Source organism: Lytechinus pictus, chromosome 8 (genome assembly GCF_037042905.1).
Source record: "Lytechinus pictus isolate F3 Inbred chromosome 8, Lp3.0, whole genome shotgun sequence".
NCBI classification, from domain to species: domain Eukaryota; kingdom Metazoa; phylum Echinodermata; class Echinoidea; order Temnopleuroida; family Toxopneustidae; genus Lytechinus; species Lytechinus pictus.
Window position 1 is genome coordinate 16,431,790 of NC_087252.1, and position 18,756 is coordinate 16,450,545.

The following is an 18,756-nucleotide window of genomic DNA, read 5'->3' on the forward strand; positions in this document are numbered from 1 at the left end:
TAGCTCAAATTTGAATTTCAACGATGCCCTTAGTTTTCATCCTTTTTTCCACAAAAAACGCTTGCATTTTATGTATGTATTATTTTTTTGTCAAAGTAGCTTTTCAATGTATGAATTTAAATGCCATCATTTTTGGACCCAGGTATGATTTATATTGCATCTTTTGCGAGGGGTTTTGCATTTTGTTTACAAAGATGTTAAGGACAATTCCATATTTTTCCTTTTCACCCGACCATGCTGACAGTGTGGGCTCAGTGTGATTAAAAAAATTCTTACCCACGCCTGAATACTTACTTTTAGAAAGTCAATATCTTAACGGTAATTGTTTTATTAAAGAAATGAAATCTAAATCTAATTGAAATTTGTCATATACTGAAACCCGAAACGAAAAATCATCAAAAGAAATTGTGAAAGCGTAACTTTGGAAAATATATACCCCACTGCGACTAGGCACACCGACACAAGGACACAACGATATTCAGATCAGTGGCGAGAGATCGGGCGTTCAATAGTTTGCCTAAAACGCCGATATCGTGGACATAGAGGACGCTCATGCAAAAACATCTTTTCGGAGAGCCAACCGGGGGCCGGGGTGTCAAAAGAAAAGATAAAAGTGCACGCTTCCGTTTTCGCTGCAAAAGGGCACGCTGGCGTCTTGAATGGCAAGAGCACTGACCCGTAGGAAAGAAAAATGGCCAATGGCACGCTCAGTGGTTTCGCCGTAGAATATAAAGGAAAAGACGCACACACACTTTTGACAAGACGCCTTAGACCACTCGGCCACGGCACCTCCATTCAATCCATGCGAGATCATATCGACCGTACATACGATACGCGTACTGTCTACACGGATTGAAAGAAATCATGGCTGCCGAAGAAGAAGTACCAAGGCCAAGACAGATCAAGTACCAAGTAGGCATACCAAAATCAATTATCGAGACGTATTATCAAGAAGAAGATCAAGATGAAGATCAAGATCAAGTAGACCCTCGGGTTGTAGCATTTGATGATGAGCAGGTATGTAGTAGATTTATGTACCGGTACCGGTACCTCATTTTTTTCAATTTAGATTAGTTACGGGCAACAAGAGTCCCTGTCGCAAGTTTCTGACGAGACCAATGAAAAGCCAATTCTGTCAGGGATGCTCCGCTGACTTCGTCTGGCCGCGGCATCCCCTCCGACAGGCGAAACGCCCTGTCAATAGACAGATGACGGCCCTTGTTTGGCTTGGGTTCGTAATGCTCCCGGGGGGGGGGGGGGCGGGCACTCAGTATAATGCATAGTGGGTATGTGCCGCGGAGGGGACCCCCATTTTTACACTCAAATTTCCGTTCCAAGGCATAGCATTTTTGTCTTATTTGAGAAAAAGAACAAAGAAAGCCGCTCCAAAGCTTCGCATATTTTTCGTTATGCCGTTCCGATCGCATTGATCTGCTACAATGAGCTGCAATTTTGGTGAAAAGCGGCCGCAGAGCGCTGTCCGACCATCACCTCTGCGTGAGCGCACCCGGCGGCACGGCCGTCGGGCTAGCTGCATCATGCACGCTAACCCAGGGAGCTCAGGCCCGCAAAGCGGGCCGGAGCCCAGGCTCGGTGTAAATATTGCAGAGGTAATTATTAATGGCAGAGGTAAAAATGGCAGAGGTAAAAATGACAGAGGTAAAAATGGCAGAGGTAAAAATGGCAGAGGTAAAAATGGCAGAGGTAAAAATGGCAGAGGTAAAAATGGCAAAGGTAATAATGGCAAAGGTAATAATGGCAGAGGTAAAAATGGCAGAGGTAAAAATGGTATAGGTAAAATGGTCTTAAACCCCCATGCAAAAAATAAAAACAATAACGGAAAATAATGGAAATTGTAACATTTTTTAAAATCATAGATCGTTTGCACCAAATTGATAATCTTTTGGTTATCTTATTTTTTCTGGACTCTCATGGACGGCCTTCTCATGTCAAATCGCTGTACTAATATTCAAATTTGAGCCACACTCTAGATTGCAATTGTACTTAATTCATTAAAGGGGAAGCTCAATCTCACATAAACTTCATTGTAGAATAGCCGAAAATATTAAAATGATATTGGTGAGGGTTTTAGGAAATCCATCAAAGATTAAAGAAACTATACTTTTATGTTTTAACGATGACGTCATTTGAGAGCAGTTTTCCCATATTTGGTGTATAAAAAGATTAATAAAATGTAATTTTCTAGAAAAAAAAAATCAAAATGGTTTTTATTGTATCTTCAGTATATATCAAGAGACAAATCATTTCACTTACGCTCCTGAAATATTTTTTTTTACAATTATGAACTGTTTTGTAGTGCATAAAATGTCATGGGGCAGCTTCCCATATATGACGTCACAGACTAAAACTTGATAACTTTCTTGATCTTTGACGGATTTTTCCTCAGACCTTCACCAATATATTTTCTGCTATTTTCATTATTCATTAGGGCGAACAACCTCTTCAAAACAGCCCCAGAGAATGGTACCTATATAAGAAACACCTACAACTCTAGGGAATTCGTCCACAAAAAATAATTAGCAAGCAAAAAAAATTCCTCGCTTTAAAGAGGGGGCGCACTTGAGTTGGAACCGCATATTGGCTAAGATTTTAATTGTACCTCTCAAGGGGTGGGGCACGGACCGGCTGTGCCCCCTGGATCCGCCAGTGACATGATCTCTTCATCATGATCCATCATGATGTGGAAATAAAGAAAATTACTTATATTACAGAATGTTCGGTTATTTTTTTGTTATCCGGGTTAAATTATGAAAGTAGTCAGAAGTAGACCCGAACTTGAGGGTTAATGGCTGCACACATTGGTGTTGACATAAAAAAAAAAAGTGGTTGGGTTTGCATGTGAAGCGCTGCTCTGCTTACGAACTTAAGATCCTTTCATCAGTCACTAATTGAAATCATTTTGGCAAGAAAATGATTGAGTTTAGTCATATAAATGACAAAGTATAGACCTAAAATGACGAAACACAACATAATATTTAATCAGTTCTTATTGCCCATTTCGTCGACAAGAGTCCGGTCAAGGATGACAATTAGTATGACGTAGCCTATCTTTATCATCTTTACCTCTGCCATTTTTACCTCTGCCATTATTACCTCTGCCATTTTTACCTCTGCCATTTTTACCTCTGCCATTTTTACCTTTGCCATTTTTACCTCTGCCATTATTACCTCTGCCATTTTTACCTCTGCCATTTTTACCTCTGCCATTATTACCTCTGCCATTTTTACCTCTGCCATTATTACCTCTGCCATTTTTACCTGGTACCGGAGCCCAGGAGTCCACCGTGCATTTACACATAGACACTGGACTATGGTCTCAATAACTTGGAAAGAAAATTGTGAAAACAGAAATTATGCACTTACCACGATTATATGGATGAAGGTCTATCTTGTGGCAGTGTCCTGACATCGAGGCACAGACTGGAACCTCACAAAAATGAAAAGTTCTCTCCTTCTACCCAGTCTCGATCGGCCATTTTGTTATGAATTTTGAAAGAATTAGGAAAGGTATCGCGACAGAACTTTTCGTTTGTTTAGGTTCCAGTCTATGCCTCGATGTCGGGATACTGCCACACGATAGACCTTCATCCATATAATCGTGGTAAGTGCATAATTTCTGTTTTCACAATTTTCTTTCCAAGTTATTGAGACCACAATCTACCCTAGTCCCGTGTCTATGTGTAAATGCACGGTGGACTCCTGGATTCCGGATGCATACGCACTCACACGATGGCGATCCGTTCAAAGGACCCCCGTTTTCACAAACATTTGTAGTTCCGAAGCCTGTTCCGAGGACCCTCCTTTTTACAATAAGCCCGCTCCAAGGCCCCCGTTTTTTGTCTCGCCCGCGGCACACCCCTACCACTTTTTTGGTCGAGTACCCCCCCCCCCCCCCCGGGGTAACGCTGTACTACCTGTAGCCTGTACTAGCCAGGAGCTGCGAGTTTTTGCAAACCTCTGGGACTAATGTTGTAAATCGGATAAAAAATCAGATCGAAAATCGGATCGGCAGTTAAGCTTCTAAAATCGAAAATCGAATTGTTTAAAAACAAAGGAATACATCAAAATTTTGTTCGCAGTCGCGCGCATCTTCCTGACAAAGTCACAACGAATGCATTGGAATGGAAGTCGTCAACATGCGCGATCGTTTGGAACATGTTTTAAAAGGGGTTTGGGGTGTTACTGCTTATAAAATGAGTGATTTTTATCAGAAAGATAAACGAATGACGCATCTTCCGAGCAAAATGACAACGGAAAATAAAATGAAAATAATTCTCATAGATCACAGGTCAATGAACGATCGGCGGGACATATCTTATAAGTGTTTTTATGTTAGGTGCTAGCAATTTAGAATTATTGGAATGATCTCTTTATCTTGTACGATGTAAGAGAGTAGCGCAGTGATGTCCGTCAATAATACGACCTTATTAAGTTCACGGCGGCGTCCGCTATCACCATGAGGTTGAAGAGAAGATGTCTATCATCATAAACGATGTAAGAGAGTAGCGCAGTGATGTCCGTCAATATTACAACCTTATTAAGTTCACGGTGGCGTCCGCTATCACCACGAGGTTGAAGAGAAGATGTACAGTGCGTCCACAAAAAACAAAACCGAGATTTATCGATGATTTATCATAACTTAATCACATACAATAGACAAATGACCTACCATTGTAAAGCTTAGAATCTCCTCTTTCATCTGAAATTACTTAGATTATATCTCATTCACACATGAGAGAGCAAAAACAATTTGAAGAGGGGAAACCAAAAAGTCATTTGGCGGGCTGTATCTAGGTTTCAAAAAGAAAACATTTAAAAAAAGTTCAATATCTGCTCTTTAATTTGATACCTCAATTACAGAAAATGGTCAAGAAATAACAAAGTTCGGGTTATTTGAAATAAGGCTTGAATTTCAATAATTTCATAAAATGAAGAGGTTGTACAGGCTAGCGTTCAAACTCACTTGACACTCCGTTTTGTTGACGATCAGCCATGCATTAAGTCTTTTGTTAACCATGCGATAGCTTCTGTGGGAAACGGGTGAAAACGCGTGTATTTAATGAAATTATGGAAATACAAGCATTGTTTCGAGGGAACATAACTTTTTTACTTCTTGACCATTTCTTGGGATTAAGGTATCAAATAAAAGAGCAGATATTGAACTTTTTAGGCATGTGATTTTCTTTTGAAATTCAGATACCCCCCGCCAAATGGGTTTTTGGTATTCTTTCTTCAAATTGTTTTTGCTCATTCATGCGTGAATGAGGAATAATCTAAGTAATATCAGATGAAAGAGGAGATTCTAAGCTTTACATTGGTAGGTCATTTGTCTATTGTATTTGTGATTAAGTTATGATAAATCATCGCTTAATCTCGGTTTCATTTTTTTCTGGGACGCACTGTATATCATCATAAAGGGAGAGAGTAGCGCAGTGATGTCCGTTAATAAGACGACCTTTGAAATGTCACGGCGGCGTCCGCTATCCCCATGAGGTTGAAGAGAAGATGTCTATCATCATAAACGATGTAAGAGAGTAGCGCAGTGATGTCCGTCAGTAATACGACCTTATCAAGTTCACGGCGGCGTTCGCTATCACCACAAGGTTGAAGAGAAGATGTCTATCATCATAAACGATGTAAGAGAGTAGCGCAGTGATGTCCGTCAGTAATACGACCTTATCAAGTTCACGGCGGCGTCCGCTATCACCACGAGGTTGAAGAGAGGATGTCTATCATCATAAACGATGTAAGAGAGTAGCGCAGTGATGTCCGTCAGTAATACGAACTTATTAAGTTCACTGCGGCTTCCGCTATCACCACGAGGTTGAAGAGAAGATGTATATCATCATAAACGATGTAAGATAGTAACGCAACGCACTCCGTCAGTAGTACGATCTTTAAAAGTTCACGGCGTCTTTCTCCCTCATTAATGCGACCTCTAAATAGCTAGCACCTCAAAAACAATCTTGAAATATGTTCTGATCGATCACGCACTGTACATCAATCTAGGCCGATTTTTATATCCGATTTTTTCCTTTAAGGGGCATGATCGAAGATCGAGATCGGCAAGTGATCGCCGATTGTGGTGAAATCGAATGGAATCGGTTACAAGCTTATCTGGGACGCTACATTATATTAGGGTCCGGTAACACAAAAGTTAGCGATTATTCATAGACTCGATTTTTAAGATTGATCATGTTGATTGTATGGCAGTGTATCCTAATAATATTGCCGGACACGAATTCAGTGCTTTAAAAATGACAAAGATCTAGAGGAAATACAATCAAGAAAAATTCGCACTTTGCTATTCCATATATTATGAAAATGATAAATATGATGAAATTATTTTATATTTACCAACCGTTTTCTTTGCATCGCACTTGCTACATGCCCCTCATGAAAAACAATTATTTTCGTGTGTGACAAATTACATCATGATTCCGGACACGCGCCGGTCGGGTAAATATTCTCGATTGACGTAAGAAAGAATTGGTGTGAATTTTTCTTTTATATCATATCATGAGTAAATTATAAGTTTTTGATTGGTTTTTTTATATCGAATCTGACCAGATGTTGGTAATATTATGGATGCCACTCGCGCGCCGAGAAATTCCTGCCAGTGCGCGCTGCTGATGGTTATCCTCACAAATTCTTGGCAGGAATGATGAAAGTTATTCCAACAATGCAAAAAAAGTACACATATAACAATAAAAACAATGATACATTAACCTGAAGAAAAATTCTTTCAAGTTCTTATATTTTCATACCCATTGCTGACCCATACATGTATTTCAAGTAAGACTTCGATGAAATCCTACCATAATCAACCCATTCAAACGTAAGATCAGCTGATTCCCATTGATCAAGATTTCAGGTCCGAAAAATTTGATCTTAAGCGGGGGTAATCGGGATGTGAAGGGTATTTTGAAACTAAAGTGTTTATTTTGTTTTGTTTCATCATATACTATAATAGAAATATATATCAATCATAATAGTCAATGTAAAACGTACTTTGGTTTAATACATCCAGTGAATTATGAATTTTGATGAAATTTTCATTTTCCCCATTCGTGTTAATAATACATGGAATTATTTGCTAGACATCTTTCATAATAGTTATATGGTCGTAAAGTGTTTGCTGTGTTTTGTTTCAGTGTAAACTATTATAGAAATATATATATCATGATAATCCATGTAAAACTGAATTTACTTTGATTTACATCACATTAAATATAAATTTAGATGAAATTTCACTTTCCCCATTCGTTTTACACATGGACAAATGTCCTGTACGTCACAGTGCGAACTTTTACATTTTGCGCTATTGCATAAAACAACAAAGAGTTCTATCATTTCATTTATACATGAAAACATGATTATGAGAGATTTCCAGCTTATTCCAATTCAGAGTTTTAATGACAAACTTTTTAGAATAAAAATCAGTTATTGTCTAGTCCCATACGTCACAGAGCATATTGGTTAAAATATTACTTCATTAACCCAATAAGTAGGCTATTTCAGACCAACGTGTACAGGGGGGGGGGGTCAATTTGACCCCCCCCCCCCTCAGATCTCAGCCGTTGATTGCGCGATCGCTGCAAAAATTTGCATGCGCGTAGAATCAGATGTAAACTGCAAGACCGTATAGTAAATTTTTCAAAAAATTAATTGCTTATATTTTTAATTAGTTATTCAAAGCGTATGAAATTTGCCCTAATTTTGTTTTTTTGTGTATGTCTTTGCCTTTAACTTGAAATTCATATAGCTAGTAGAATGCTAATTTTTGGTGCACATATAGATTTTGACATTTCTAAAAAATATCTACAAAAAATTGCCCAAAAATAATTAATTTCCTATGAATCTTATTGATTTTTTAATTTATCTGAATTTCTTTGTTTTTTATTGTTTTTTATGAACTTTGTCGGGGACCCTTTTGCGATCATAAATAACATAAAATAAATCCATCTAAACCAACAAAAGTAAAAATAATCATACATTTATGATTTTTGGTTGAAAAACACAATTTGCAATTGCATTGACTTTGTACATGTATTTGAGCAATTTTTGGACCGACATGCACTTGCAAAACATCGCATACTTTCGGAACTGCGTACCCGGGCATTGCAAATTTGGTCTCAAAAGATGCGCAAGACTTGAAAGTAAAAAGTCAGCGAGCGGCACGGTAAAAGAAATTGTGTGCGGTGGCAAAGCAGTAGAAATTTTCGGGGGGTCAAATTGACCCCCCCCCCCTCCAGTTTAATAAGGGTTGATGGAATTATAGATAACTAATGTTTTTACTGAATAAAGAGGTCACAACTGGCAGGCCTTCCAAAATCCATAAAAGATTTTCTATTGTGCTTTTATTCTTATTTTTATTTTTTTTACAATTTTAAAATCTCTAGATTTCATGTACATCATAAGTCAAATAGATTGGTCCTGCCCCATTGCAATTTTTACATGGGAAGCCTGTTTACCATAAATCAGTGATGTTAATTGTCAATATTCTACAATGTTAAGGTTGTTGACCTTTGCCAGCTCTCCGGGGTCAAAGGTCAAGCATAATGCACACCAATTATGCCATTGAATCAATATTAAATAACTATTGCAACAAAACCATGTTATCATGAACTAATGATGCATAAACATCAATATTTTCATATTTAGAGGTCGTTGACCTTAAGTTTATTGACCTCTAGAGGTCAGCAGGGGTAATTTCTGACTTGAATCCTAATTTCAAGATGAAGCTTGTGGCAAGATATAACTATTGTAGGAGTGTAATGCTTTAATCGTAATTTTGAAAAGTGCTATGATCAGACCAGTGTTTGTATACTGCCAATTATCCTGAAAAGTTTGCACGATAGCCGCCAATTTATGCAAATTTGACATCTTTCCACCACTTGGATTTTTCTTGACTTTTAGTATGTCACTTTGGGGACTTCATGGAAATGCATTGTGATGAAGAAAATTGTGTTGCAATTTGTCTGAGGTCAAACCTTATTTTTCCTGGACTGTAGGAAGAAATAGAGAATTCTTCTTCCCTGCTATGCTGCATCACGATAGAGATATCAGCAGCAACACATTGAAAAGTTAGCCAACGTGTAATACAAACTTTGTGCACATCTGCGATTATCTGGTGCTCGCTGCCAATGCTATTGGTGAAAATAATTGTTTGTAAACTTGTCACATAGAACACTTCCCTGGGAAGTTTGGCTCATGCTGGTTAACAAAATGTTATTTTCAACGTTTTTGAATTTCTTCAGATTACGATCATGCACGCTCGCAGAGGTGCTGTAGCTCCTGTTCATTTAAAAGTGTTTCCCAAGAAATATATTCTACGACTGTCAGATGTAAAGGCAGCTGATATAATGGTACAGTAAATGCTTTGAATAACTTCTTAACATCCTATTAAATAAATACATGTGTGGCAAACATGTAGAAAATTCAACTGAATAGCATTGAAGTGGAAATTATGCAAACTTTGAATAGTTGGAGTTGAAGGTTATCAGTCATGATGTCATGTAACTCTAACTATACCCACAATGACGATGCCCTACTCATCTATAATTCAATCTTGCAGCTAGAGCAGGTACTTTTTTAAGTGAAAATGAGAAAAGGACTCCTACACCATAATAAATTCAAAATCAACTTGAAGTTTAATTCGTCATGAGGACGAATTAGGTGATCTGTCTCTGATTTTATGATCAGGAAGACAATCAGCATGTTTATTGAGATCAATATGATCATCATGATGAAAACTGAACTTCTCTTACGAAAAGAACCAACCACGTAGCCAGGATTTCATTTTGGAGGGGGCGGTAAATGCACGAGATGCGTGTCAACGCTTACAGAGCGCGCGAAGCGCGCTCCCTAGGGGGTGGGTGCAGGGAGGGGGAGTTTCCCCCTCCCGCGCGAAGCTTTTGGTGTTTCATAAATTAAAATGAAAAGGAGTCGTCTCTCTTGTCTCTAGTATCTATATCAGCTCCAATTCAGTTGACTATATTGTGATTGTGAACCTGGTTTTCATGAACCTTGTTTTCAAAAAAAGATTGTGAACGCACAAAAAAGGAATACAATGGAGGAAATTAAAATGATAATAACCCTGCGCGAAGTGCGGAAGCTAAAGCGTTTTATCAATTTTTTGCCATGAGGAAGATATTCCTCCCCGCGCAGAGCAACGTAACTGAAATTTCAAAGGGCGGATATTTCATCAAAATAATGCAGATATCTCCAATACCCCATAGGCTCTAATTCAATTAATTTTCTAAGATTATTGAACTTCATTTAAAGGAAAATAGTGCGCAAAAGGTTGAAACTTCTGTGATTTATTGAAATTATATAAAAAGGATGCCTAATTTCTTTGACTTATCCTGAAGCGCTTCATTTTGAATCATAAAGAAACTTAAGAGTCATTCAAAATTTCAAACTGAGGGCAAAAAACAGGACAGGAGATGAATGTACAGGGAAATGACATGAAGTTGAATAGAATTTGATAAAAAATATTGTACTTTTTTATTTAATACCCTTATACGATACGAATTTTATACCTTCCTCTTTTTGGATTAGGAACCTGTTTGCCCCAAAAATTATGGTTGTTTAGTAATGAGCTGAAAAGCGGGAGAAGTTGACTTTATGGAGGTGACGGCAGAAATTGATATAAAGATTTACCCGCCCGGAGCCGACCCGACCAGAAGTTGCGCGATCAAAAAAAAAAAAAAAGATAACTTCATATACTTCGGCCTAACCTTACTCTAATTCCATGCCCTAATGTATACATTTAAACTTTAACTGGCAGTAAACACATATAGCTGAGGTAGAAAAACGGGGTTAGAGAAAGGGTGGGGGAAACAATTGACGAATCAGGTCATTTTAAGCATTTCAAAAATTTGCTCGCGCACGGTTACGCGCGCGAGAACGAGCGTAACTGCACTATACAACATAGGATCGGCATTTTTTAAAATATCAATGCATTGATAATATAATTCTGAGTAATTTGATACCTTGATCAACCTTCTACGACAAGTAATAACGGAATTAGCCTCCATTAAAGTTTACAGCACGCGCACTAACCATAGACAATATATGTGCAAAAACATGCCTATACAAAACTCATTATAGCTCTTCAGGTAGTCCGTTGACCCCCAATTTTTTTTTCATATTCGAATAGAGTATGGATGGGAGATATGATTTCATGTCACATTTGACCCGAAATTTTATCATGACGTCATCAAAATGGCGTCGGAACTCAAAATTCCCATTTTGCTACTTATGACGTCATCATAATTATGCAAATTTGACTCTAACTCCATAAATATTGGTCAATTTTTGCTCAGTTTCTTATATATTGTAGCTGAGGACTCACTCTATCTAATGAGTTGGCATTTTTACATTTTAAGGAACGGATTATCCCTGAAAATGTCGATTTATAGGGGTATGTCATTTTCGCTCATTTTGTGTGCAATCTCTATGGGAAATGACTTTTTCTCCAAACTGGATTTTACATTCCTCTATTTCGCGAGCCATATCTCCATTTCTTTTTGTTGATTTTCTCTGAGCTTGGAGTATGTTGTAGCTGAGATTGTAAGCAATCGCTAATGTGGTCTTCATTTTCCGATCAGATGCCGGGATCATGCCCGTATTTCACTTGCAAAATTGGATTTGAGATCCTCTTGTTTTGCTTATGCGTAAGTCTATGGGAAGTGTGTAGCTCAATGGGTAAGGCATGAACATTGCGTCCTCAGGGTCCAGGGTTCGAGCCCAGGGGGCCGGGGTGAACATGATATTTTTTTTTTTTTTCTTTTCAACATTTCACAAATGGTCCTTTATGACCATAACAATGTATATTAAATAAAACATTGGACAATAAAAGAGATTAAAATCCCTTTTAATGTACAATGTTCCTGTACAATATGTGTATGACCTACACTTTTTCAAACAACTTTTTCATTTCCCTCTTTTTCAAGAGTATTCAACACGTTCTTTTCGTAAGAGAAGTTCAGTTTTCATCATGATGATCATATTGATCTCAATAAACATGCTGATTGTCTTCCTGATCATGAAATCAGAGACAGATCACCTAATTCGTCCTCATGACGAATTAAAATTCTAGTTATTTTTCTTTTAATGAGAGTTTCACAAGCTGTTTGCAGGATGTGATACATGTATATGCATTCTGCAGTCTTTGTAGGATCTGAAATCTATGCACAAAAAAATTAAGTTATTTTCAAGACTTGTTCTTTTAATTGTTTTATTACAATTCAATGGCAACAGTTTTGTTCTTTTCTAACCATTTTCCCTATTCACCAATTATACTCAGCTTCTTGGTAAGATGATGTACACTGCTCATAAGGTTGCACAGGAACAGGGACTGACAGATGGTTATCGTTTAGTGATTAATCATGGAAGGTTTGGCTGCGAGTCTCAGAGATATTTGAAATTCCATGTCATAGGTGGCAAACAATTGCAATGGCCTCCAACAAAAAGATGATTCATTTTTGTGAGTTTCAACAGGTAGTTTATCAAAATCTTGGTGGTAATCTTAATTCAAGTGGGCTTATAATAATCAATAATCATGTAATATTTCATAGTGCTTAATACCATGTTTCTTAAGTGAAACATTTTATTATCGTATTTTTAATGATGACTGCTAACGATCATAGTTGCTATATTTAATTTACATTATTATTTTAGTATAAGTATTTTTATTTCTTCCTCCTGATCCAGAAGTTAACAGAAAATTCTGTAAAAATGGCAAGATATTGGCAATATTTAGCCAATTTCAAATTCATATTTTCTGTCTGCCATTTGTGTATGAATTTTGCGATACATTTTATGCGAATGTTCTATCTGTGCATAACTTTCCAGACTTCCACAGTTGTATCAGTGCAGGTACATGTATTTAAAACCTCTCACAGAATTCTTTTCAATTGAAGCAAATAATCAATGTTTATCAAATCCATGTAGATATGTTTGTAGAGGGAGCTTTTCAGACGAGATTTGTAAATGTTGATTGGTAAAGAGCCTCTCTAAGATAATGGGAATGTGTCAAAAGTAAATTGAATATAATATTTGAATTTAACTTGCTATTTGTGTGGACTGAGCCTTTAAGAAAAATCATATACATGTGATAACTTTGAAATAGACTAAGGCTTGTATTCATACAACCTTTAATCATGTACTTATTTTTGTTTTTGCAACTTGTACTCTTTCTACTGACTTCTCTTTTGGTTTTGTTTTTAATAGAAAAAAAATTGAAGGAAAACAATTCTGAATATATAATAAAAAATATACAATCAGAAAAGGCATAAATATTCTTTTAGAATGCAAATGCTGTTAAAACAAACACCAACCAACCAACAGCATCTATTTTTGTAGCAAGAATTAATGTACAACAGATGATTTTGTCATTGTGATATTGTTGGAGTATGGTTAGATTTTTATTATCCATGATGTCTCATTTAAAGATTAATCATACTTCATGCATTAAATTGTAACTTTGGTCTTGTCTGTTTCTAAAACTCTAGCATCCTGTCATTTGTTTAGAAAAAAGAAACAATTTATTTTTAGTTGGTACATTTTCTTTTAGGGTTAATGAAATATATTTCAATGGATACCATGCAAGGTGTTTGTGAAGAAAGAATTTTGTATGGAACTGCCATTTTTGTCTCGCCTGCATAGCAGAGCGAGACTGGAGTGGCGGCGTCAACATCAAATCTTAACCAATGATTAAGTTTTCTAAGTGACATCATAACTAAGAAAGAATATGGACCTAGTTCATGAAACTTTGACGTCAAATATTACTGAACATCCTGCCTGAGTTCCAGGTCACATGACCAAGGTCAAATGTCATTTAGGGTCACTGAACTTAAACCATGTTGGGAGAACCAACATCAAAATCTTAACGTAAGGTTAAGTTTTTAAAATGGTATCATAACCTAAAAATGATGTGAACCTAGTTCATGAAACTTGGACATAAGGATAGGATTACTGAATATCCTGCCTGAGTTTCAGGTCACATGACTTATGTCAAAGGTCATTTAGGGTCAATGAACTTTGCCCAAGTTTGAGGTATTTGTTGAATTACCATCATAAATTTGAAAGTTTATGGATCTAGTTCATAAAACTTGGACATAAGAGTAATCAAGTATCACTCAAAATCCTGTGTGTGTTTCAGGTCACATGACCAAAGTCAATGTCATTTAAGGTCAATGAACTTTGGCCATGTTGGGGGACATGGTTGAATTGCCTTCATAACTTTGTAAGTTTATGGATGGATATACAGTATGTAGTTTATAAAATGTGGACATAAGGGTAATCAAGTATCAGTAACAAGTCTTAGGTAACATGATCAATGTCAAATGTCATTTAGGGTCAATGAACATATACATGTATATCATTATGTGAATGGTTTGTTTTGTGAATAATTATTTTATAGTAGTTTTCAGAGTCAGCACTGCTGCTATATTAAATCATGTAATGCAGGTAAGACTGCTAAAGGCACTCCACTTGTTTACTAACTCTAGCTGAGAGGTGACATGGAGATCGAAGGCTGTCCATTAGAAATCCATTTTTTTTGTCATAGACCATAATATTAAAGGCTGTTTGTTGTAATATACCCTCTTATGACAATTAACTTTACATCTCTAAGGGTGTGTTCAATCATGGACCTATTGGAGATGAACATTCAACGCTATCATTTCTTTGATCGAACAAGATCCGCCGCCTAGTGATTATGTGCATCTTAATGAAAACATACAGGTGTTTTGACAATAGCGACTACCAAGGCGTATCTGATGATTTACAAAGGTACAACTTTCCTGGTTTTTGATTTTTTGGCTGATGCCCTGTGTAAGAAAATATTTTTCAGTCAACATGCTTAAGATTTAAAGAAGCAAACAATTTTATGACATAAAAATGTTATTATTTGATCCGCACACTTCTGCACGCACATAATAACCTCAATAACATTAAGAGATAAATGCTCTCTACTTGATATGAGCCATGTATCTCTGGAATGTTAGGAGAAAAATTTGACAAAAATGGGGTTATAAATAATAGACAATTAATCTCAGTTTGCATCTATCTTAAAATACTGTATACATACATTTTCCCAAATAAAACACATGGAACTAAGATTGCCAAAGGTAAACTAGAACTGCAGATTGATTTTCCAGGATTTAGGTAATTTATCATCGTATGCGCATACAGTTTGTGCAATATCAATGTCTAATCACGAACTGCTTCTTTCAACTAATTGACGGCGGAACACGGTAGGATGAAAGTAGAAAAATATGAAGAGAATGTTATTGAAAGCACAAAGATGGTCACATGTAAGTGAATTCATTAACTATTTAATGCGTGTCCATCTCGAATAGGTCCATGGTTCAATGTACATTTTTCAAATTTAAACAGCAACATGAATCATGATTAGAAACATGATTATAGAACACTAACAAGATCAGGTTGCACCATTCAGTGTCAAAAATATAAAGCTGTTTATACATGTACATCAGTTGTTTTAAATTTCCCACTCTCTTTTTGTCTCGCCCACCAGAGGTGAAGGCGAGACATAGGGATCCAAATGTCGTCTGTCGTCCGTCCGTCACAAACCTTATGACACATAACTCCGCAACCGTAAGTCACTTTTCGACCGCACTTTGATGGTAGATGTACTTGGGGGACCTGCATGTTATGCTGCAGTTGGAGGTCACATGGTAAGTCAAAGGTCATTTTCAGGTCAACGTTAAAGTTTACATGCTAGACTCTGTTATGACACCTAACTCCGCAACCGTAAGTCACTTTTCAACCAAACGTGGATGGCAGATGGACTTAGGGGACCTGCTTGTTGTGCTGCAGTCAGAGGTCACATGGTAAGGTCAAAGGTCATTTTCAGGTCAACGTTAAAGTTTACATGCTAGACTCTGTTATGACACCTAACTCCGCAACTGCATGTCACTTTTCACCCAAACTTGGATTGTTGATGTAGTTAGACCTGCATGTCATGCTGCAGTCGCAGGTCACATGGTAAGGTCAAAGGTCATTTTGAGGTCAACATTAAAGTTTACTTGCAAAACTCTTATGACGAGTGTTATTCTATCCCAGTCATTTCACAATAAAACAAAATCGCTTATACCTTTTGTTGCATTTGCGATGCTCAAGGTCATAACAATATGAGCTGATTGCATTTCCAAACGTACATGTACCTTTTTCAGCATTTGAAATTTCCTCTCAATCAAGTTCTGAAAGACATTTACTTATACAACTGGAAATGGGGGACATTGAATATCCACCATTTCCCCCCCCCCATATTCAAGTTTTGTAATCATGTTTTCAATCATGATTCAAGTTTCTGTTTGAATTTGAAAATCGACATTGAACACACCCTAACTCTGAATGCAATTTACATGTAACTCGGGAATTAATCCAGTGGCTTAACCTGCATTTTATGGTGCTGTCAATGGTCATGCTACAGTTATAGGTCATTTCAGGCCATGTTTGCTAGCAGAACTATATCTGAACCTATATAATATTGTAAGCTTCTGGTTTCAACAAAACTTGAAGTAGTGGTAGAGTAAGTACAGTATCGTTCATGACGTGCCATAGAAAGTCAGATGTTTAGATCAATGGTCACCTGAAAGACTTTCTTTTTAATGTTTTCCTCCTCAGATGTAGTTTGGATTATCATAATTTTTGGGTTAAAACAAAGGAAGAAACTTTCAAAGCCTGCTTAGATTGGAAATCCCCATGCCATTGTTAAATTACATTAAAACCTGACAAATCTCAGTACTTTGATTCACATATTTTGTATTTATTTCTGTCTCAGGAAATGTGAAGCATGTTTGTAACTTCAGATATTATTTATGATGGTGAAAGGAGGAAGGATACTCGCTCATTTCGAGGAGCTGTGGGCAGACATTAAAAAAATGACCCCTTTAAGTCAAATACTAAAAAGGTCATGCTGTGTGATTTTTAATTGGCATACTGTACATTGTTTTTTTAGGGAGAATTAGTAAATCTTATTTTTCAGTACTTTTTTAAAAAGCATGTTCTCTATGCACTGTTTCTGTGAATAATGGATGAACCAAACAAACCTAAAATTCTCATTTGACATTGTTTCGGACCCATATTTTGTATTTTTACTATGGATTATGTTCCAATTTTATTTTTTCAATCTTTTTCTGAAGACCTGGATATTTTCCTTATTTTGAACTCCAACAAATTAGAAACTGGGAGCTGTAAGCGCTTGAAGTAATACTGCTCTATGTAGATCATGAGCAGGTGCATAGTAAATCTTATGTCTTTGTGACTAATATGGTGACCCTCTTTAAAGGGTTACTAAATTAGAAAAATATGTGTTCATTTTTCGTTAGAATGGGTCTTAATTAGACAGAATCACCAAGATACAAATTACAATTTCTTTAGACTATTCTGTAATAATCATGTCAAAAGTTAGTTTTTTGTGAATTCCAACGAAATAAACCCCGCCTCCAAAAAGTCACTTCAAGCGATATTGTGAACACGTGACCTGTGACGTATGAGAAGTAAGGATAAGTTGCCCAGGGGCCCGTTTGCAATCAATCGCAACTCAAAAAAATCATGCGCAATTTGATTTTCGACCAATCAACAATGCGCATTTCGGACTTGCGCATGATTTTTAGAGTTGCGATTGATGGCATAATTGTACTTGATGCCCCCAGGGGACATCAACGTTTTTACCTTTTGGTACTCCTTGATTTCCCGATGATTCTTCGTTACCAAAATGTAAACATTTCTTTTCTCACTATAAAAAAAAATAGAAAGTAGTTCTGGTTTGCGCTAGCGCACCCCATATGAGATGCGAGTACAAATGCGCAAACAGGTGCATCTAGAAGAGCTCGCATCCTTGCCTCCTCATCTATCCTCTTATATTACTTGCACTTGATGCCCCCAAAATTGATGAAAGCAGTGATCCGGCGAGTAATCCTAGAAGTGTTGACAAAATTAACCTTGATAGCTAGAGAATAAACTCTCTATTATTACTTGTACTTGATGCCCCCAAATTTTCCTTTTCTATTTTCTAGCCGCGCAAGCCTTCATAACATCGTCGAAACGAATTAACCTTGTTGGCTAAATTAACCTTGATAGCTAGAGAATAATCTCTCTATTATTTGCACTTGATGCCCCCAAAAATTTCAACAAAATTAACCTTGTAGCCAAAATTAACCTTGTTGGCAAAATTAACCTTGATAGCTAATGTAACCTTGAGAGCTAAAGCTCGTCTCTCTTATATTACTTGCACTTGATGCCCCCAAAAATTTCAACAAAATTAACCTTGTAGCCAAAATTAACCTTGTTGGCAAAATTAACCTTGATAGCTAATTTAACCTTGAGAGCTATAGCTCGTCTCTCTTGTATTACTTGTACTTGATGCCCCCAAAAATTTCAACAAAATTAACCTTGTAGCCAAAATTAACCTTGTTGGCAAAATTAACCTTGATAGCTAATGTAACCTTGAGAGCTAAAGCTCGTCTCTCTTATATTACTTGCACTTGATGCCCCCAAAAATTTCAACAAAATTAACCTTGTAGCCAAAATTAACCTTGTTGGCAAAATTAACCTTGATAGCTAATGTAACCTTGAGAACTATAGCTCGTCTCTCTTATATTACTTGCACTTGATGCCCCCAAAAATTTCAACAAAATTAACCTTGTAGCCAAAATTAACCTTGTTGGCAAAATTAACCTTGATAGCTAATGTAAC

General features: G+C 36.8%; 1 protein-coding gene across 1 annotated transcript; it reads left to right on the forward strand.

Moving 5' to 3' along the window:
* Positions 1–457: 457 nt before the first annotated feature.
* On the forward strand, positions 458–16,800 carry LOC129266282 (histidine triad nucleotide-binding protein 1-like). Its single transcript, XM_064103662.1, has 3 exons — positions 458–1,017; positions 9,282–9,389; positions 12,335–16,800. Exons 1-3 carry the CDS (start codon positions 865–867, stop codon positions 12,503–12,505), a joined length of 432 nt encoding a protein of 143 aa, XP_063959732.1. The 5' UTR covers positions 458–864; the 3' UTR covers positions 12,506–16,800.
* Positions 16,801–18,756: the final 1,956 nt, after the last annotated feature.